The sequence below is a fragment of the Denticeps clupeoides genome, chromosome 5 (genome assembly GCF_900700375.1).
Source record: "Denticeps clupeoides chromosome 5, fDenClu1.1, whole genome shotgun sequence".
In the NCBI taxonomy this organism is placed as follows: Eukaryota; Metazoa; Chordata; class Actinopteri; order Clupeiformes; family Denticipitidae; genus Denticeps; species Denticeps clupeoides.
In genome coordinates, this window is record NC_041711.1 from 18,738,802 (window position 1) to 18,761,561 (window position 22,760).

The 22,760-nt window shown below is 40.3% G+C and overlaps 2 protein-coding genes across 3 annotated transcripts; both read left to right on the top strand.

Annotated features, from left to right (window-relative positions):
• Nucleotides 1–5,453: 5,453 nt before the first annotated feature.
• Nucleotides 5,454–9,358, top strand: LOC114789643 (E3 ubiquitin/ISG15 ligase TRIM25-like). Of its 2 annotated transcripts, none has more exons than XM_028978845.1 (6): nucleotides 5,454–6,851; nucleotides 7,078–7,173; nucleotides 7,340–7,573; nucleotides 7,807–7,966; nucleotides 8,159–8,218; nucleotides 8,355–9,358. In XM_028978845.1, exons 1-6 carry the CDS (start codon nucleotides 6,276–6,278, stop codon nucleotides 8,918–8,920), a joined length of 1,692 nt encoding a protein of 563 aa, XP_028834678.1. In that variant the 5' UTR covers nucleotides 5,454–6,275; the 3' UTR covers nucleotides 8,921–9,358. The 2 variants fall into 2 exon arrangements, 1 of the variants encoding a protein (XP_028834678.1); XR_003749702.1 differs by having other exon boundaries at nucleotides 5,455–6,851; nucleotides 7,807–8,072; nucleotides 8,355–8,428.
• A 657-nt stretch (nucleotides 9,359–10,015) lies between these two features.
• On the top strand, nucleotides 10,016–15,784 carry LOC114789769 (E3 ubiquitin-protein ligase TRIM47-like). Its single transcript, XM_028979128.1, has 6 exons — nucleotides 10,016–11,897; nucleotides 12,227–12,322; nucleotides 14,120–14,353; nucleotides 14,915–15,074; nucleotides 15,382–15,442; nucleotides 15,583–15,784. The coding sequence occupies exons 1-6, from the start codon at nucleotides 11,319–11,321 to the stop codon at nucleotides 15,638–15,640; spliced, it is 1,188 nt and encodes a 395-aa protein (XP_028834961.1). The 5' UTR covers nucleotides 10,016–11,318; the 3' UTR covers nucleotides 15,641–15,784.
• Nucleotides 15,785–22,760: the final 6,976 nt, after the last annotated feature.

A 22,760-nucleotide genomic window follows, 5' to 3' on the forward strand; every position in this document is an offset into this window, starting at 1 on the left:
AGCTACTCTTACCAGTACATGGACATGGTCTACTTAGGCTGCAGGCTGTGCATTTACAGCCATTTTAATTTGTAGTTAAGTCATATGTACCAGTCTGTAGTGCTGTGTGAAGTTCACATGATGAATGCTGGGACCAGATTCATATGAATGTATAGTGAAGCATTGTGAGTGGCCACGTGTTCATTGTCTCTGTGATCAGGGCATTTATTCTTGTGTAAGTGAAGTGATTGTCTTGTGATACACTGCAGCACAGCACATGGTGAGCAGTGGGCAGCCATGACAGGCGCCTGGGTAGCAGGGTGTGGGGACGGTGCTTTGCCCTCACTGGCACCTTCGAGATGCCTGTTCGAGTTGCCGGTTCGGGATTCGAACCAGCAACCTTCTGATTACGGGGCCGCTTCCTTAACTGTTAGGCCACCACTGCACATAGAAAGCAATGGACTGACAGTCACATCAGCCATTGTTTGTTTTCCCATTTATTCTCCAGTTTTCGTGCTGTTTTTTTTACCCGGTGGCATGGAAGCCAGATCAAACTCTTCTTTATGCCAGTGCTGTCAGGATTTGTATGGTGTGTGCATCAGACAAGATAAAATAACTAAATAATTAAAAATTTCTCCTGTGAATAAATATATTTGGCACTGAAGGGCAAAGCTGTTACAGTACGGTCTTTTATTATGAATTAATAATACACACATACAGTTTTCTACACAATCTGCAGGAAGCTCAAACTGCAGACTTCAGGGGATCATTTATTTTAAGCCTGTTCCATCATGTATTGTGATTGGTTAAATGTCATACCATACCATTGGCTGGGTCTGACCTCTTTAAAGTGTTTGTGTGTGTGTGTTGAGGTGACACTTCACAGGTCATTTGTCAAAATGCCTTCCCTGCCGTCCTGCATCTTCATGGCAGTGTCCGCAGTAGAGAATAGGTGAGGAAGTAGGACAGATAGAAGGGTAGGCGTGTTGGGGGCTGTGAATGGTGCTGATTAATCTTCTCTCAGGGGTGTATTGATCATGCGTGATGTCTTCTTAGTGTTTCATTCAGACGAGAGAAGGGTAGAAAGCACAATGAAGTAGACAGGTCAAAGAAAAAGACATACTTTGTGTGTGTGTGTGTGTGTGTGTGTCTGTGTGTGTGTGTGTGTGTGCGTGTGTCAGGCATACTGAGAAAGGCAATAATGCTTTTATGCTTTGATCTGTAATATATGCTGTCAGAAATTGCCCATTTTCTTCTGATATGAGAATTTGTGTGTAAGTGTGTGTGAGTAAGAGTGAAAGAGAGAGAGAGACATCATAAAAAGATTGCTAATTTTTCTTTGATATATTTTGGTCTACACGTTCGGAGTGTGTGTGTGTGTGTGTGTGTGTGTGTGTGTGTGTGTGTGTTGTTGCCTTGACTACTTTGCTGATTACTATGGCTAGGCCTACCTGTGTTTGAAATTGCCTGCAATGACTGTTCTAGTGATTTCTCACATTCTCTCCCTCCATCCTTCCTTCTCTCTTTCTATAACTCCAGAGGTATCTCCTGATCTTCTGTGACTGTATGAGTCACACAGCCTGTTGCCGTGGCACCGCGTGTGATGGACAGACGCTGTTGTCAGGCTCTTTGACTCTGTAATGGCTGCTGAGTTTTAGTAGGCCAGAGGGGCACCTTGCCAAAGACCCCGATAAAACTCTCTCTTTGTGTGTGTGTGTGTGTGTGTGTGTGTTTAGTGTTAGAGGGAGTCTTGTGTTGATCACTCCATAATTTGTGCTCCCTTGTGGGCCCTCATTTAACAGATGGGAGGCCAGTGTGGATTTGGCAGCCAATCCATTTCCTTTCCTTTCCAGGTGATAAAACAGCCTTTGGTGAGGGAGTGACAGAACCGTGAGAGCTTTCTCTCTGCCTTTAATCACTGTCTCTGTCGCACATCTTACACACGCGCACACACACACAACATACACGCACAGGCAGAGTCAAGTTTTTTAGCTTCTCTTCATACTACACTTCTACCATGAATTCTTTGTGACTATAAATATACATATCTGGTCCATGGATTGTATTGTCCGATGCCACTCTGACATTTAATTATTAGCATAGATGTAAAAATGCCTTAGTAGATGAACATCTGAGCAACAAAGAAAGGTGTTCATGTATGTGTGAGGAAGAGAAAGAAAAAGGGTTACAGGCTCACTCACGTAGTCACAGAAGGTCGGCACAAGGTTAATAGTGGGGGAGTCTGTGCCCCCTAAACCGGACTACTCTAGACCCCACATAAAACCACCCACACCAGCCATCAGGGGGTGCGTTTGGACCCAGACAGGGTGATTGGAGCGAACTCATGTGTAAATTATGATTATTACTGTAAACCTTCTGCCATTTCTGATGACAGAGAGAGAGAAATTATGCCCTATCTAATTTCCATTTAAATGATAATAGGCTGCCGTAGGAAAGTGTGTGTGTGTGCGTGTGTGTGTGTGTGATAATGGGCTGCCATAGGAAAGGCAATTAAAGTGACAGTTACCTTGTTGTTTCCAGCTTGCTTTGTCAGTGGGAGAATAATGGAGAGAAATGAGTGGCTGTGTGAAGGGACCCTGCACTCTCCGATAAGACTGTGACACGCCCACCTTCGTCAATCACGCCCCTATTGATTATGTCACTGGTTGGCATGGAAACAAGTAACACCCAGAGAAAAGTACAGAATGTCAAAGCCATTTCTTGTACTTGAGATCCCATTGTTTCTTTCTCAATGTCACACACATACACACACACACACACACACACACACACACATACTAATTTAATGTGCACCTGCCCGTTTTGCAGGGAGGTTTGGTTGCTCAGTTTCTATTGGATCCCCAACTTCTGACATGCAGGGGGCGCCCAATGCCCACTATACCCATGTCATTATTTTTGTACCTTTTATTCTAAATTTGTAGGTTGTGTTGTATTTGTGTTGCCAAATGAATATTTCCTTAAATTGTTTTGTACTTCGATTTTGCTTATTCTATATGAGCATCCCAATGAAATTGATCTTCGGCACAGGAACAATAAAGCAATTATGGTTTGATATTTTTGGGCAGATGGCTCTCTGATTGTAATTTGCATATGAAATTAGCTCATGATGGTTCAGCCCCTCCATCAGGAAAGCTGTGTTTGCACGTATGTGTGAAAGAGGAGCAGAAAGAGTAAATGCAAGTGTGTGTGTGTGTGTGTGTGTTTGTTGGCTGTGGTGCTCTAGATGTGGCTAGAAAGAAGGATCCTGGGTGTGTGTATATATATATATGTATATATCAATCAGACTGAACCCAGCTGAGCGTGAAATGATTCTGTTAACACATCATCTGTTCCCTGTGTGCTCTGAATGTGTGTGTGTGTGTGTGTGTGTGTGTGTGTCCCCCTATTGCCCATTGCTGACCACCATGGAAATTGTCTGGATGCAGGTCCTGGTGAATTGGCCAGTAATAAAACATCCGTCTGTCCTCCAGAGAGCAGCGTTTTGGTGATGAGGTGCGAGACCCCCGGCTCTTCCTCCTTCATCGCTCTCAACCTCAATACTTGCCTCACCTCGGGGCTCTTACAGTCTCCGAACCCGGGCACACTGAATTTACGTGTGACCGTGACCGCACAGACTGGCACAGGAGATGCCATTTTCCCCCTGGCACTTGGCAGAGGGAAGGAAAGGCGCACAAAAGGAGAAAGGAGGGAAAGTAGGACACGTACATCTTTTTGCACCTCTAGCTACATTGCAAGACTGTAAAGCGCTCATTGCTTCCATTGTTCATGTTGCGTAAACATTTATATCACAGATAAATAGTTCCTGCTGTATGACTCCTGGAGAGACGCCTGCCAAAATATATGCACTTATAACTGCTCTTAATTAGGTTCAGGTGTTTCTTAACGGGATAATAATTAGTGTGGCAGGTTTTCAGTGGTGCTGGTTGGAATGAGAACAGGCGTGGACCTTCAGAAAGCTGCTCTGCTGCATTCTGTAGAAATGTCCTGTTATATTTGAAGGTAGGAATGGAATTTTTTTTGTCTTGTATTATTTCATAGCAATTTTTACCAAAGTTTACATCTGTTATCGATCAACCTACTCTATGTTTCATGCGTTTCAATGAAAGTTCGGGTTTTCTCTGGTTTTCAGGGTGAAAATAATTAGACCCTTTATTCTGGTCTTTACAGGATGCCAACAGTCATGGAGTGAACTGATCTGCAAATATCTAGAATACAGTGTGAATTGACTGAGATATGTGCTAATCAAAGAACAACCAGAAATCCAGAACACACACCGCAGAAACGCGTGTGTGAGTGAGAGAGAGAGAGAGAGAGCTTGAAAGTGAGTGCTCTAGTGAATCAGGGTTCTTTAGGCGAGGCTTTTTCTCTAGTCACTTATCATTTTTAGCCTTCCTGTCACCATGAGAGAGATTGAACATCCCTCTAAACTTCACTTATCCTCACTTTTTTCACCTTTTTTGCCCACAGTTCAGCCAGTTCTTTTAAGAATTTCTTCATATGTCACACTGCATTAATGTTCTTCTCCTCTTTTCTATGTCTTTCCATATTTCAGGGTTTGGTGGACACTGTTTTCATCCTATTGGAACATTTTACATTAAAACATTTCATATTAAAATGATTCAACATTACACTTCATTAAAAAAAGAATGAACATATATTAGCATTTCCATTTTCATACAGAGGTCAATAGTAGCACTTAATTACAATTTTCATGTCAGACATTAAAAGTGTTTTTTTCTCCTCAGTTTAAAAAAAATTGTTCAGTTTCATCATGCTAAAGTCATCTGATGAGAAGAGTCCAACAATCACATTTGCTAATACATTTGCATTAATATTAGTACCCAGAAAATTAAACATATAACACAACATTCTGGTTGCTTGTTATGACAGGATAGCAGTGATGGTTTATGCTGTGGAAAACCAGCAAGGACCTGATCTGAAATGACGGCACAGCATTAACCAGAAGAGGAAGGCCAAACATGGACTTCCTGAGAGACCAGGTGCAGGGAGTGGATCAGTTCCCATGAAGGAGAGGGACACTTATGCTTGTCTGTACATGAAATCTAAAGTACACTAGCATATTTTAGGGACACCGAAACCAAACACCGAAACCAAACAGATTTGTACTTTCTAAAAGCATCACTGATCAGCCAAAACACTATGAGACATTCACATAGGGGCAGTGGTGGCCTAGCGGTTAAGGAAGAGACCCCATAATCAGAAGGTTGCCGGTTCGAACCCTGATCCGCCAAGGTACCACTGAGGTGCCACTGAGCAAAGCACCGTCCCCACACACTGCTCCCCGGGCGCCTGTCATGGCTGCCCACTGCTCACTCAGGGTGATGGGTTAAATGCAGAGGACAAATTTCACTGTGTGCACCGTGTGCTGTGCTGCTGTGTATCACATGTGACAATCACTTCACATTCTTCATACTGAATTCAGAGGCAATTGCCCCATGCTTTACAACTGAAAAGCTATAATGCTGAGGTCCCTCCCTTTAATAATCTTTTATATACGGTTGGAGGTTAATGATTGACTGATCTTTGATCATTACTGCACACCAATGTTCAGACTTAAATTTAAGCAGTGGTAGACGAAAGAAATGTATTCAGTTCAGGAATAAATGCAATAACAATAAAGACCGATAGAGCACATATGCAGGGTTACGGAAATTGACTCATTGGACCAGATTTGAGAAAGCTTTTATTGTTGAACGGAGACAAGTCAGCACAGAGGTACAAGACTGTCTGAAGAGGAACAGGCAATCTTCCTTTTATGCAGTAGGTATTAGAAGGCAGTATTAGTACAGAGAAAGTGGAATTTCCATTATGTGCCAGCATTTCTTCAAGGTGTTGGAGTTTGTAATCAGGCTCAGTTGTATCTACGAGCGATATTTAGTGCTGCCCGTCTGCAAGGAAATCTTCCGGCAGAAACAAATATGATTCATGTGACACTCGTATATGAAAAAATATTAAATAGCCGGTTATATGCTGGTTAAAGAAATATAGCTGAATAAAGGACAACCGTAAATTGAAATGAATAAAGGATAACAGCAAAATTAACAACTGGTTAAATGGATATAAATTCATAAAGGATAAAATATAATGAAATTCTCTATTAGAAGTTTGCTTAGTCTGTCTTTTTTGACACAAATACATTTGATTGCTCAAGTAGGAAGTAATTTGAAAAGAAAACCACTCCTACCAGTGACAGAAATGAAACCTATCGGTGTTTGAGGCTCAGTCTGCATGGTCTTTCTTGAGAGGCAGGCAAAATGACTGAAGCTGAAGTGAAAAGGGACGACTCGTTCTGCTGTTCTATCTGCCTGGATATTCTGAAAGATCCAGTAACCATTCCCTGTGGACATAGCTACTGTAAAGATTGTATTAGTGGATATTGGGATCAGGAAAATGGGACGGGTGAGTACAGGTGCCCCCAGTGCATAGTGATCTTCTCCTCAAGGCCTGTTCTGAACAAGAACACCGCGTTAGCGGAGATGATGAAGAAGGTAATGAAGACTGCAGTCGATGTGCATCGTCACGGTGGAGTGGAAGAAGTTTTGTGTGATGTCTGCACTGGAATGAAGCACAAAGCTGTGAAATCGTGTCTGGTGTGTCTGGCATCTCTGTGTGAAACTCACATTCAGCCGCATTATGAATCACCACCCTATAAAAAACATAAATTGGTGAAAGCCTCCACAAACCTACAGGAGAAGATCTGCCCTCAGCATGACAAGCTTGTGGAGGTCTTCTGCCGCACTGATCAGAAGTGCATCTGCATATTGTGCACTATGGACGAACATAAAAGTCATGAGACCGTCTCAATTGTATCGGAAATACCTGAGAAACAGGTAAGCACATCTCACATAAATATAAATCTTTCTATGGATTTAAATTATATAATAACAACATCTTAAGCAAATTTGTCTATTTATTGAAACACTACCATTCACTATGTTCAGACTTAGGTTTACACAGTGGTGGACGAAAGAAATTTATTTTAAAGGTAGATTTAAAGGCTTAATTAATCGTGTTACATGACAAAACAAATGTTTTCGGGATGTTTTTAAATGACAGAAGCAGTTGGCAGATATGCAGATGAAATTGAAGAAGAGGATCCAGGAGAGGGGCAAAAAGAAGCAAAAGATGGAAAAGGCTTTGAAGGACCACAGAGTGAGTTTTTCACAAAAAACAGATAACTTTTGTACCAAGATGGTGCGCTTGATGTTCTGTTCGTTTAGCACATTGGTTTCCAAATGGCACTGCTTACTGCATGCATCCTGTTCAGCTGTATCCACACCTGGTGCCATTTCAAAAACGTGTCTGTGTCTCCCAAAAGTTTTCTGCACAAGTGGCAGTGGCGGATACAGACAGAATTTGTCAAGAGATTATGCAGTCCACTGAAAAAAGGTGCTCTGAGATCAAAAACAGGATTAGAGACCAGGAGAGGGCTTCGGTGAGTGAATCTGAAAAGGTTCTTGGCCAATTTCAAGAGGAGATTAAGGTGCTGAAGAGAAGAGACGCTGAGCTGGAGTGTCTTTCCCACATTGAGGATCACATCACTTTCCTTCAGGTACTGAAAGATAACTATTTTATCCTATTTTCACATGTACCTTAGCTTAAAGGCAGTGAAATGTGCAGCATCATCACATGATAGCTGATTCTGGAAGATTTGTATAAGGACCCAAGTGTCAAGAATTACACTGTCAGCACTTAAAGATGAATGTCTGATTCTTTTGTTTACTCTTGAAGCACAAAATCTGATGCTGTGAAATTAAGGCTGCTATTTGTTTTCTATTTGTCCAGAACATTCCACCTCTCCTCAGCCTACCTAGTTCTAAGGAGTTAGACAGCATTACCATCAGTCCATGCTTGTCATTTGAAACCCTTAATAAACCATTTGATGAACTGAAAGACAACATGGAAGACTTCTTAACCAATTACACAGAGGAAATTTTTGAAGAAGGTAAAATAATATAAGCCACATTTCAACAAACAGGAAGAAAAAAAAATCAGAAAATGAACTTGTAGGAAAACCTGCCACAAGGTCCCCACTGGATGTGTATATTGTGGTAAAATATGTCAATTTATTGCATGGCAAAGCATACCTTTAATAATAATCACTTAGATAAATAGATGAATGTCTTTTTCTTCACAGTGAGGGAAATTCAGATTGTGTTGCCCCCAGAGCCACAAACCAGAGATGAGTTTTTAAATTGTAAGTTAAACATTTTTAAACAAGTTGATATTGATAAATATATTGTTGTCATTTAAGGTGCTATAAACTACAGATCATACTGAAGTTTTCTTCATTTCAGTATGTTCCCCTTTATTCATTTTCTTATTCTCTACAGACCTGGTTGGGCTGGAGTTGGATGCAAACACTGTGTACGGACACATTGCTCTGTCTGAAGAAAACACAAAGGCCACTTTCACCCACTCAAATGTGTCATATCCTCCTCATCCAGAGAGGTTTGATAACTGCCATCAGGTGCTGTGTTGTCAGGGCCTAACCAGACGAAGCTACTGGGAAGTTCAGTGTGATTATTTGCATTTGGGAAGGGCAGAGACTGTCGTTGGAATAGCTGTCTCATATAAAGGGATTAACAGGAAAACATATGAGAACTCCAGTCTATTTGGAAGTAATTATCAGTCATGGAAGCTGATTTGGAATTATAATTGCAACTCACAAAATGCAAAAATTTCATATAGTCACAACAATAAAACTGTTCAGGTTGCTGAGGCCTGTGACTCCTCCAAAGTAGGTGTGTATCTGGATCACAAGGCAGGAACCTTGTCTTTCTACAAAGTGTCTGATCAGATGACTCTTCTGTACAGAGTGCAGACTACGTTCTCTGAACCCCTCTATCCAGGCTTCTACCTTGAACAAGGATCCTCTGTTAAGATTTGTTCAGACTGATTCTGTCATTAGACATGATTCATCACACAGAATCATAATTCAAATCAAAGAGTGAATACACCAATGTTAATTGATTTTAATTTTATTGATTCACCTATTTACAGCACCCTCCTTATGATTTCTGGTAAAGACACATTTTTGTGCATATTTGCCTCTCTACTATCCACAATGAAATTATAAACAATGTTTGAGACTATTTGCTTAATGGGTGTTTGTAGTTACTCAGGTGGGTTTCATGGACATTAGATTTGCTTTTTAGCTTCAAAATGACCTTCTGGACTTTTATAGTTGCCATTTTCCAGTTTGAGGACAAGCACTGCATCCAGAAAGTATTCAGAGTGCATCACTTTTTCCACAATCTTTTTAAAATAATGTACATAAGTATTCCCAGCCTTTGTCATGAAGCTCAAAATTGAGTTCAGTTGCATCCTGCTTCCCCTGATCATCCTGTGGAAAAATGATTGGAGCTGATTTGGAAAGGCACCCACCATCTATATACGGTCCCACAGTTGACAGTTCATGTCAGAGCACAAACCAAGCATGAATTGTCTGTAGACCTCCGAGACAGGATTGTCAGGAGACACAAATCTGGGGAAGGTCAGAGAAAATTTTCTGATGATTTGAAGGTCCCAATGAGCAAAGTGACCTCCATCATCCATAAGTGGAAGAAGTTCAAAAGTCCACCTGGACTCTTCTTAGACCTGGCCAGCCAACAAAACTGAGCAGTCAGGGAAGAAGGGCTTTAGACAAGAGGCAATGGTCACACTCCAAAGGTTCTCTCTGGACAGATGGGAACCTACTTAAACCTTCTCTGCAGCAAATTCTTTGACCTGATAACTCTGTAGTGTGAATACCAGGTGTCACGTTTGTAGGAAACCAGGCACCCCTTGTCACCAGGCGAATACCATCCCTACAGTGAAGCATGGTGGTGGCAGCATCATGCTGTGGGAATATTTGTGGGGTGGTAGCAGCCTAGGGGTAACACACTCACCTATGAACCAGAAGAACAGAACAAGTCCCGCTTACTATCATTGTGTCCCTGAGCAAGACACTTAACCCTGAGTTGCTCCAGGGGGACTGTTCCTGTAACTTCTGATTGCTCTGGATAAGGGCGTCTGATAAATGCTGTAAATGTAAATATTTTTTAGCTGCAGGATCTGGGAGACTAGTCAGGATAGAGTGAAAGATGATTGCAGCAATGTACAGAGACATCCTGGATAAAGACCTGCTCCAGAGTTCTCTTGAACTGAGACTGTGGTGATAATTGATATTTGAGGACAATGACCCAAAGAAGACAGCCAAGATATCAAAGGAGTGGCTTCAGAACAACTGTGAATGTCCCTGAGTGGCCCAGTCAGAGCACAGACATGAATCCAATTAAACATCTCTGGAGAGATCTTAAAATGGCTGTACACTGACATGTCCCATCAAATCTGATGGTGCTTAAGAGATGCTTCAAAGAGGAATGGGCCAAACTGGCCAAGGATAGGTGAGCAAAGCTTGTGGTATCATATTCAAAAAGGGTTAGGGTAAGGGTTAAGACTTAAATCTATAATTTCTGCCAAAGGTGCATCAACAAAGTGTTTAGCAAATGCTGTGAATACATATGTACATGTTATTTCTCAGTTAAACATTTTTCACATTGTCATTATGGGGTGTTGTGTTTAGAATTCTGAGGGGGAAATGCTTTTGGAACGAGGCTCTAACATAACAAAATGTGGAAAAAGTGATGTGCTGTGAATACTTTCCAAATGAACTGTATCAGGCTAGAGGTAGGGAACTAAAACATTCAGTGGTCTTTAAAAGATTAGCAGCCTAACTGAAGCATGCCATGCCTGTTCAGTGAGTGGTTCAGCAAATGGCTACAATCAAGGATAAATGTAGCTTGGCTATGTTTATATACGTCTGCATGTTTATTTCTGTCCTATAATTCTTGAATGTTGAATGTTGATATAAAATGATTACAATGTGTCAGTTGGGTTTAATGCATATTCTACTGTAATGTGATGTGTGATGTGTCATTGTGCTTATTATGCACAATGAGTATTTTACAATAATTCTAAAACTATTTGGTGCAAATTGTTGCTGTGGTTATAATTATCAATAAACAATCCAATGACACAATTAATCATTTTGACGAATTGTATGAATATAAATACATTATTTACTGAATGGCCATATTTGTATTAATTAGACATTTAGGCTGCATGTCACCAGACTTATCCCCCAACCTTCCCCACAGTAGAACATCTGGGCTCAGTCACTCTGCCGCCCTCTGCTTGCAGCTGATATACAAGATCGAGTAGTTTAACCCGGAAGCCACACCCACCTAGAAGCGAAACGAAACTTGACCCTGCAGAGTGTCCGTCTGCATGAACACGTTCCAGAATCGGAAGAGATGGCTGCAGTTCATGTCACAGATGAAGATGCGTTCTGCTGTTCTGTCTGCCTGCATACACTGAAAGATCCTGTAACGATCCCCTGTGGACACAGCTACTGTAAAGGGTGTATTAGTGGCTACTGGGATCACAAAGACGGGAAGGGTGAGTACAGCTGTCCCCAGTGCAGAGAGACATTCTCCTCGAAGCCAGTTCTCAACAAGAACACTGTGCTGGCCGAGTTGGTGGTGAAAATGAAGGGTAACGGAGCTGAAAAGCAGAGCCACCCTGTAGCGGAAGAAGTTCCATGCGACATCTGCACTGGAGAAAAAAAAACTTGTGCTGTAAAAACCTGCCTGGTGTGTCTGGTGTCTTTGTGCCAAACTCACATCCAGCCCCACTATGAATTTGCTGCATATAAGAGGCATAAGCTGGTGAAGGCCTTGACAAACCTGCAAGAAAAGATCTGCCCTCTGCATGACAAACTTCTGGAGGTGTTCTGCCTTACCGATCAGAGCTATATCTGCATGTTGTGTACAGTGGATGAGCACAAAGGTCACGAGACCACCTCAGTTATATCAGAAATGAGACAGAAACAGGTAAGTCACTTTAATAAATTAATTTTTACAAATTAGATTATTCCTTCTAGGAATTTAGACAAAAGCTGTAACCCCATTAGGATATACCTTCTCAGCCACTGTAGAGAGTGAAAATTTATGTTGTTTTATTCTATGAAAGATTATTTTGGACTTAAATTTAATAAATTTGCTATTATTATTTCTGGCTCTTTTGTATTGGAAGTGTATTTCATATGGCAGCACAAGTAAGGAAGAAGTCATAAGAACGCTGATAAAACACATCCAAATTAATTATTATGTCGATTAGATCCTATTAAAATATGTAACAGGGATGTTTGTTTAAATCACAGAAACAGTTGGGAGAACAACAGAGAGAACTCAAGAAACACATCGAGCTCAAGGAGAAGGAGCTGCAAGAGCTAGAGAATGCAGTGGAGGATTACAGAGTAAGTGCTGACATTCATCCCAGAATGATTGTGAGGAAGGTCTGATGATGGTCAAAAGGATCCAAGAATGAGCATTAGTCACAGTGTTGAATTGAACATCTGCAATAGACCAGGAATAAAGAAGAAAAAAATGCAATTTACTCTGCGTTTATCAAATGCTGTGAACTGCCTGTCATTTGGTACTCTATGTGAAAAAATATGCATCCAAACGGCACATCACAAGAGTGTTGTTACCAACTCCTTAACTCCCTGTCTGCATCATCATTTGCGTCCATGTCACAGCTGCATTATTTATTTAGAAATTAATTGTAAAAATAAAGACATTCATATAAATTACATAAGACCATAATAACATGGCAAATGCCCAGCTCTTGTTAGTACAAAGTTGTCTCCTGGACAAAGTTGTCTCCTGGACATAAATGCTGGTCATGTGACATTTACATTTACATTTACAGCATTTATCAGACGCCCTTATCCAGAGCGACTTAACAGGGACAGTCTCCCTGGAGCAACTTAAGGTTAAGTGTCTTGCTCAGGGACACAATGGTAGTAAGTGGGATTTGAACCCGGGTCTTCTGGTTCACAGGCGAGTGTCTTACCCACTAGGCTACTACCACCCTATAACTATAACAAAATATATCATGAAATGTTAATGACAAGACTAAATACCCCATCCCCATTTCGAGGCTGTGGTGGCCTAGCGGTTTAGGAAGTGGCCCCGTAATCAGAAGTTTGCCGGTTCGAATCCCGATCCGCCAAGATGCCACTGAGTAAAGCACTGTCCCCATACACTGCTCCCCAGGCACCTGTCATGGCTGCCCACTGCTCACCAAGGGTGATGGTTAAGAGCAGAGAACACATTTTGTTGTGTCACCATGTGCTGTTCTGCAGTGTCTCAAAATGACAATCACTTCAGTTTCACTAAATGTGTACAAAAAGGTCTCTTATTTCATTGGCAAAAATAAGATGAGATGTTATTTCCTCTTGTTTAATCATGTTATTATTATGAAGTATTTATGTTTCCTGTACCTGCCCTTCACTCAATCAATCTCCATTCATGGCATTAGTTAGATTTCAAAACACTTAAAACCTTATTTAATTGTAAATGGGTTTGAGGCTAAGAACATTTAGCTTTTGTCTATTACTTGTACTATATTGACTGGGTTGTACTATATTGAATTGCATTATTAAAAAGCAGAAGTGATTGACATTGTGATACACTGCAGCACATCACATGATGACACAATGAAATGTGTCCTCTGCTTTTAACCATCACCCTTTGTGAGCAGTGGGCAGCCATGACTGGCACCCGGGGAGCAGTGTGTGGGGACGATGCTTTGCTCAGTGGCACCTTGGCGGTTTGGGATTCAAACAGGCAAGCTTCCGATTACGGGTCTGTTTCTGTATCCACTAAGACAAATACAATTCTCATTGACTAAACTAGACTTAAATAGTCATGATAATTCTGACTAAAATGAGACTAAAATATTCAGACCTTTGGTAAACCTTTAGTAAAATGTTCAGACTTTTATTGAAACTTGATTAGACTAAAATGAGTATGAACTTGACTAAGACTAATAAACACTAAAATGACTTCTTGACACAAAGACTAGACTAAAACTAAAACTAAGACAGGCCACCACAAACAACTATAGTACAAACATGTTGTTGATGTGGCCTTGTAAACTGACTCTTCATTGGCAACCCAGCTCAGGGTCAGTGAAATGATTCACGTAAACACTGTACCATCAGTGCTGCCTGAATTAAACCTCTTCTCCCAACTGTCTCTTCCCACAGTCCTCTGCAGAAGCAGCAGTGTTGGAAACCGACAGAATTTTTGCAGAGGTGATTCAGTCAATAGAAAAAAAGTGCACTGAGGTTAAAGAGGTGATCAGAAGTCATCAGAAAGCTGCAGTGGGAGAATCAGCAAAAATCCTTGACCAGCTTAAGCATGACATTGCCGAGATGAAGAGAAGAGACACAGAGCTGAAGCAACTTTCCCATAATGAGGATCACATCATGTTTCTTCAGGTGCTGCACCTAAGTCACATTAGTACCTTAGTACACCTTAGTAACCTTACATCACATTCATGCCGTCACTGTGACCCTTCATGAAATATTGTGCTTGACAGACATAGACCAATCAAAGAAGCCCAGCAATGTTAACCTCAGATGATGTAGCTTATTAGTTGAGGTGATGCCTTCATTTTTGTGGAGTTCATAAATATCATAAATTTCATAAAGTGATATATAAAGTGTATATAAAAAGTGTACACAAAAAAAAAAAAGAATTATTTTTAAAAATGGTTGCATAAATGTGCACAATCTTAAACTAATGCTTTATTGAAGCATCTTTGCAAATTATATAAAAAATAAATAAATATTATTTAAATGCCAAATACCAGACATAGCTTATCAGTGTTTTCATTATTGCTACAAAACTAGGAGTTTCCAGTTGTTGCACATTACATTCTGATAAAAGCTGAATCTGAATAAACATTTTGTAGATATAAATCTTTACTGTAAGAGAGTGTGTCATCTACTTACTGTAGATGATGGTTGATATAATTGTTTTTTACTTCTTTTCAATAGAATACTCAGGCTCTCTTCACCTATCCTGAATCTGAAGAATTACCCCGATTTGCTGTCAGCCCATACAAGTCATTTGAAGCCCTGAAGGAGTCACTAAATGTACTGAAAACTGGAATGGAAGGTTTCCTTGAAAATGCTGTTGTAAAGGTTTATAAAGAAGGTATTAATGGCTACAATTAAATATCCATGAAGCACCCAACATTACAGCCATTTTATGTGTTTTATAACTGTTTAACATGTAAAAGAAATGCCTTCCACAATGGTGTATGAAGCATCATAATTCATAATTGTATACACATATTTATTGATTGATTGGTGTGATATATATTAAATAGTGTGACCTACCAAAACAAGATGTTACCAGAATTATTAGCTTTTTTTTTATAAAAAGGTCTTCATTCCAACCTATGGTGCTTAAAACAATTCATCAAGTGTCAGATGGTTAATCTTGGTGAATCTCTTCACAGCGAAAATCACAGAAATTATTTCACCACCAGAGCCACAAACAAGAGAGGATTTTTTTACAATGTGAGTGTAATCAGTTATTTATTTTTTATTGTTTAGACTGTGGAAAACTAACTAAACAATGATCGACAGAGTAAAGAGTACAAGATAATGTATGCACGTTTATGTTTTTTTTTAATGGCAGAAAAATCTGTTCTCTGCAGATCTGGTCGTGCTTCACCTGGACATAAGCACTGCACACAGAGAATTATGTGTGTCTGAGGAGAACACACAGGTCACTCGCAGTGGAATTTCGGGATCTCGCTCTCATCCAGAGAGATTTGACAACTACCGTCAGGTGCTGTGTAGCCAGGGTTTATCAGGACGGTGTTACTGGGAAGTATACTGGAATAAGGCTGTCGAAATCGTTGTCTCATATAAAGGGATTGACAGGAAAGCAATGAATGAATCTGGTCGCTTTGGGGAATATGGTCAGTCTTGGAAGCTCATTTGCCAAACAAGGCATAATTACACTTTCTGCCACAAGAAAAAAGAGTTTCAAATCCCTGTTGCCGCCAACTCCCCAAAAGTAGGAGTGTACTTAGATCACAAGGCGGGAACCTTGTCTTTCTACCGCGTGTCTGATCAGATGACCCTTCTGTACCGAGTGCAGGCCACCTTCTCTGAACCCCTCTATCCGGGATTCTGGCTTGATTGTGGATCCACAATAAAGATCTGCTCACAGTAGTTCAGTGACCAGACACCTGCTTAACAAACAGAGCAAAAGAAGGTTCATCAACAATGAGCGCCAGCAGTGCTTTATTATGTTTTATATAGTCTTAGATTTAATATTTTCTTAGATGTTTCCTGATCTGTTAATGCATGTGGGATAATGCACAGCTTTCATCCTGTGTTGTTGTGTATGGAAACAGAAAAAACCACAGAAATATTTTTCTGATCTGTACATCAAGGCGTGAGCGCAGAGAAAGGGCTTTGAAATGTACATCTCACACTGACCAGCAGTGAAAACGAAATAATGGAGACAGCAAGCTGGGATTTAAATATGTCCTTAATGTGTACCCTGTGTTTCAACAATGTGTCCAGCTGTTTTATTGCATCCTCTCCTGTTACAAGGCCATTGCTATCACTTGAGCAGATTGAAAGGCTTGCATTTTTTTATTTCATTATTTAAAATGAAAACATCAGACAGAGGAGATGCGAACTCAGAGTCAGGGCGGGTAATTGACTCATTTATTTCCGTTAGCTGTGCATTTGTCAGAGTGCTGGGCCTGTCCTGGCACACTGATGAATTAAAAACACTCCTGGATTTGTGTGTGTGTTCCAAGAAGACAGTGAGAGAATATTATTATGGATGCTCTGGTTGACGAGGCCAATAAAGTATGATCATTACAATTCAACAAATGACAATGGCCAAAATCAATAGCAGCAAGAGAATGAATTCAAATAGAACTTTATTCACACATGATCTTTTTGTAATCCTGTTGTTTGGTTAAAGGTTTGTACTACTTCTCAGAGCAAAAATCTGTAACTGTTTCCTGTGACTATGTGACCCCACTTCCAGAAATTCAGAAATGTGCTTGCATTAATGTAAGGTTCTGTTTAATTATGATAAATACTCAATGCATTTCAATGTTTCTGTTAAATAAAAAAAATCAATGACAATGTGCTTAAAATATCGGTGTATTTACGGAGCTATGTGTCACATTTGCAATTTTTTATGGTCAGTGTGATATAAGAGAGCAGGTGTGTGTGTGTGTTTGTGATTGAGTGAGAGAGACAGAGAGAGAGAGAAAGTGAAGGCCTGTGGCCAGTAGGTGGCATCTAGTCTCTGGATTTAATCTTAACTGAGACAGCACTGTGCTGTTCATGAAAAAACACACAGTGAAATCATATCCAATATGGGTCTGATTTATACATCAATGTAATAATTCAACTGAGAGGCTTAATAAAACACCATAAATCCATAAATTAACTGTGGGAATCGATGTTGTTGACATCATCCACTGGATCATCCTCTGTATTAGATATGACCCCAGGGCACTGGCCCTGGGGTTAATATGTGATGAAGAACTGTATTATCAGAAAATCTGTAACTGCTCCCTGGAGAGCTGTGTGTGGAACCTAAAATGTCAAGTTTTCCATAGCAGCGACAACTGCATTCAGTACCGTTTAGGAACACACCCAGTGGGACAGGGAAATGTCACCCTACGAGCAAGCAAGTCAGGCTACCTCACGATCTACCAGTGATCATCTCGAGGACAGTCTCAGATCACTAACATTTATTAGTAGAGCTTCAAAGGAAACCGCACACACCCACACTGGGAGCAGCTGCCTCGGTTTTTGTCTGTCGCTTCACATTATTAAGCGTCAAGTGAAATGCTGTCTCCTCAATGACTGCACAACATTTTCCTAATACTGTATGTTCTTCATAGATCTAATGCAAGGTGAAGTGAATGCCAAGTTTACAGGCGGAGTCTGTTCAGAGGGTTCTTGTTCTCAATGTCTTGAAGAAAAAATATGGGGTGGTAGTAGTCTAGTGGGTAACACACTCGCCTGTGAACCAGAAGACCCAGGTTCAAATCCCACTTACTACCATTGTGTCCCTGAGCAAGACACTTAACCCTAAGTTGCTCCAGGGGGACTCTCCCTGTAACTACTGCTTGTAAGTCGCTCTGGATAAGGGCGTCTGATAAATGCTGTAAATGTAAAAAATATATATAATTAAATGTTCTTTTTCCAGTTCCAAACCTTAATGCTTTGCCACTTTCTTTTATCGTATATCACTTAGAGTGATTTTATTTTATTCCACCAGCAGCTGTTTTTGGTGATGTATGTATAGTAGTAGTTAATTTCTCTTGTTTGCGCAGATTGCAATAATTTATTCATTCAAATGTTTTTTAAATGTGACTGTAAGTCTTTGTGTCTCTAACATTTGATTAATAAGCTATACAGTCATGGCCAAAGGTTGACACAACCTGACACAAATGACACAAATACTGGTTTTCACAATGTTTGCTGCTTCCATTTTTATTATGGCAATTTGCATATACTCAAGAATGTTATGAAGAGTATATCAGATAAAATGCAAAGTCTCACAAAAGTCTCGCAAAATAAAAACTTCCACTTCATTTCACTGCCTCAAGTCTTGAATTCATTGTTCTTTCTCTGTTAACCATGGTTACCTGCAAGGAAACACAATCAGTCATCATTGCGTTCCATAAAAAGGCAAGGATATTGCTGCTACTAATATTGCATCTAAATCAACCATTTTTCAGATCAAAAACTTCAAGGTTCATGGCTTCAAGGTTCCCAAGAAAGTCCAAAGCTTGCTTAGGAATGGCAGCAGGCAGGTGTGAGTGCATCTGCACGCACAGTGAGGCAAAGACTATTGGAGGATGACCTGCCACTTCTCTCCAAGAAAGACATCAAGGACGGACTGTTATTCTGCAAAAAATACAGGGATTGGATTGCTGAGGACTGGGGTCAAGTCATTTAAAAGGTGAGTCCTGTCTCGTGCCAACAGTAAAGCATCCTGAGACCATTCATGTGTGCTCCTCATTTAAAGGAGTGGGTTCATTCACAATTTTGCCTAAAAACACAGCAATGAATAAAGAATGGTACCAAAGAATGGTATCACTGCATGGCCAGGAAAATCCAATTGAGAACTTGTGGTCAATCCTCAAGAGGCAGGTGGACAAAAAAAAACCAACACATTCTGACAAACTCCAAGCACTTATTATGAAGGGCCAACACTGCAAATATTGATGTAAACTTGATGTAATTGTCAAAAAAAGCCTTTGGAGCTATGTTACGTCCCTGGATGTATGCTCCCACGTGTTCTGTGTGTCTGGCTGTGTTTTTGTGTCCTGTCTCTTTTAGGTTGACTTCGTGGGAAGCCTACCAGCTCCACCTACCATCTGCCTATTGGTCACCTCCACCTATATAAAGAGACTTTAGATGGTGTTCGGGAGGTCCCCAGGGTCTGCTAGACCCTTGCTCTTTTGGGAAGTCCCCAGGGTCCACGGAGATCTGCAAGGAGCTCCGTTGGGGATCTCATTCGTGTGTCTTGTTGCCATGTGTGATAGACCCTTTGTTGTTAGCCTGTGTTAGCCTGTTAACTTTATGTGCCCTTTTCGTTGTGTGTGTGTTTAAGTTATCCCTGTTGGACAATCCCTTCCTTTAGGCTGTGCTGATGTTGTTTAGCTGTGCTGAGTCTGCTGTTTCATTGTACCTGTTAGCGCACTGTAAATAAAAGCACTATTTGTATGCTTTGTTTGGTTGTGTATGTAACAGGGGACGTCTTCCTCTCCACACGCTTGTCGCATTTCTTAGACCCCTATATATAGGAATATAACAAACTTATACAATGCTTGTAATTATACTTCAGTACACCACAGACACAACTGACAAAAAGATCGAAAAATAATGAAGCAGCAAACTTCAAAACAGTAGCAAAAACAGTATTTGTGTCATTCTCAAAACCTTTGGTTATGACTGTATGTGTTGAGATGTGTTGCATTTTTTGGTATGTTGCTATGGTTTAATTCATTAATTCACAACTTAATATGATTGGGACAATCCACATATTACAGTTTTAAGAGCACACCTCCAGCCAATCATAATTAAGCATTCACTATGGTACACTGCCTAAATAATGTAATTTCCATTGGGGAATAGTCCCTAATGTGATCAGATTAAAGATTTTCCTGGTGCCACAAGAGGTATTCAGATTTTAAATTTGAATTGTGTTTGTAATACTATGGTGCACAAATCACAGAGGGCTGTGTTTGAGCAAAATTCAGTCCCACTGCATCTAAAGTCCATACTTTACTGAAACAAGCTTCATGAAATGAGCTGCCTATTTGTTGCATCTTATTAGAGAAGTTAGACTTTTTATCTAAATCAATTCAGCATCTTAATTTGAAGTGACTGAGACTTATTGGAAGATCACAATGAATTTTAAATCAGCAAGACGGTCTATTTTGCGTTCCAGAAATTTCTTCATTAATGCAGTCAGTGGTGAATGTCATTATGAACAGAAAGTGAAAAAGGAGGCTAGAGAAGCACAGCGAAAGAGGGAAAATGTGAGACAGTATGACATATTTAATTTATGTTGAAATACCCAGCTCATTTTGAAACATGCACAATTCCTATTTAGCCTAGATCATTTAATTTGTTATTTAGAGAAATAATCAGCATGCTGGTAATGAATATTCCCTTTATACTATGCCCATGTTTTATTAGATTTTTATTTTGTGAAGCAAAAGAAGGCAGTTCAACTCCAACTGATCTTTTTAATAATTAGAATTTGTTAAGTGTTAACCACTGCGAGACCTATGGTCAGCATGTAGCTCTATGCTGTTTTTAGTGCAGCTCTCATGTCATACAGCAAGGGTTTGAATCCCGACTCTGCTTCCCTCAGCTGTCTCTGTCAGCTGCATCTGGAGCGTGAGTGGCTCAGAGCAGACATTCACTCATTCACCAGCCCACCACATGGTGAACACAATATGCATACATTCATAAGAACAATTTAGAGTCGCCATTTTACCTAGTGATCATGCCTTTGTGCTACCCAGAGCAAAAGCACACAAATTCCACGCACATAAAGCCAGAATCAAGACTCAAACTCACAACTTGGGAGATGTAAGGCCACATTACTAAGTGCCATGCCACATTGTGGCAAATTTTCTGTGAGAACCTCCATCATGCTTTCACACTTCATGTGCATTGCAATAGAAGTGTTCTTGTTTCTCAGACAGATGATGAACAGTTCATATTAAGATGCTGGCCAATTGAAACAGTGGGAAAGGGAAAAAGACATTCATGAGATAACATTGTCCATATATGCATGCTCAATGCAGAAAAAAAATATTTGATGCTCTCTTTCCCTTCAAAGCTTAGCCTTTTCCAGTTATCAATTCTGCACAGAATAGATCAGATGCCTGTGATCCAGCAGAGATGCAATTACTGCTTTGAATCGGTTGGGGCAAACGTTTTTAGCTCTCAGTGAGCAGAGATATTCTGGATAAATCTGACCAAATTTATTTAAGGCTATAGATCTGCTGTAGACACAGAGGGAAAATATAGGATTCAGCATGTCAGCATTGCAGTCCCATATTCCCATCTAAGAGCTATATGTGTAGAGAGAGAGTGAGATTACATTGACGTTTCAATTCCTCAGTCCTATATCTCTGCATGCAGTACTTCTTCTTAGAAGTGACATTAACACATTCTGCTGGATATTCTGTTGCAGATTAAAACCTCAGGTCCTTTAAGTGATTGTCGGTGAGTGCTGAGTTTTCGTTTGTGTGCCTTTATTGTGGGCAGGTTCCCTTTACTGCTGCAGAGAATCAGCAGGTTCCATGTTGCAACACATGTGCAGCACTGGCAGCATGGCCTTTCAGGATGTCTGATGTTCACACCCAGGAGCTAACCCAGCTGCACTGTTCTCACAGTCCATGCAGAAAGAGATTTGTGAAGATACTGTAGGGCATCTGCTGTAATGGGTCTGACAGTCTGGCTCAGAGCTGAGAGAAAGGTCAGTCTGTCAGAATGAGGAATGGACTCTTAATCTCAGACACAGGTGGCTCAGCACAGCCTCAAGAGCCAGCTGCACTTTCTTTAGATACAGCTTTATTCATTTGTGCTGAATTTATGTTTGGATTCACATCAGTAAATTCAAAATATGAGCACCTTGGTTGGTGACCACCTATGAGCACATATTATTCTTAAATAGCCAGTGGTGGCCTAGAGGGTAAGGAAGCTGACTTGCATCCAAAGGGATGCAGGTACAAATCCCAAACCACCAAGGTGAGGTCCCCTTCAGCAAGGTACCGTCTTCACACACTGCTCACCAGGCCATCTTCATGGCCACTAAGGGTGATGGGTTAAATGCAGAGGACAATTTTTGTTGTGTACTCACATCACAATGACCAAAACAATTAATTTTACTTCTACATCTTTTTTATGTTGGCTGATTCATACAAAATTTACTGTATGCAATTAAAAGTAAAAATTTGTCATACAATTTCTGTTTAGATTTTTTATAAAGGCTTTTGTCATAGAAAACAGTTTTGCTGCATCACATTGACTGATATGCATGTCTAAATGGCATTTTAATAATACATCTCTGTATATGCTAGTTGTGGAAATATGGTTCTTCTGTGGGGTCTGATTTCATGTAATTTCTAAAAGCAGATTGTAAAATACTGCTTATTTAAGTCCACCACTGAGATCTGAGTGCCATAAATTTAGTTATTTATGTATTTATTATTGATTCATATTTTTTATTGGACAGGAGTTGCACTTCATCATTTGGAAATGGCTGGGTTTAAAGAGGTAACATTTTTACAATGAACAAACCGTCTTCCTAAATGCTAGT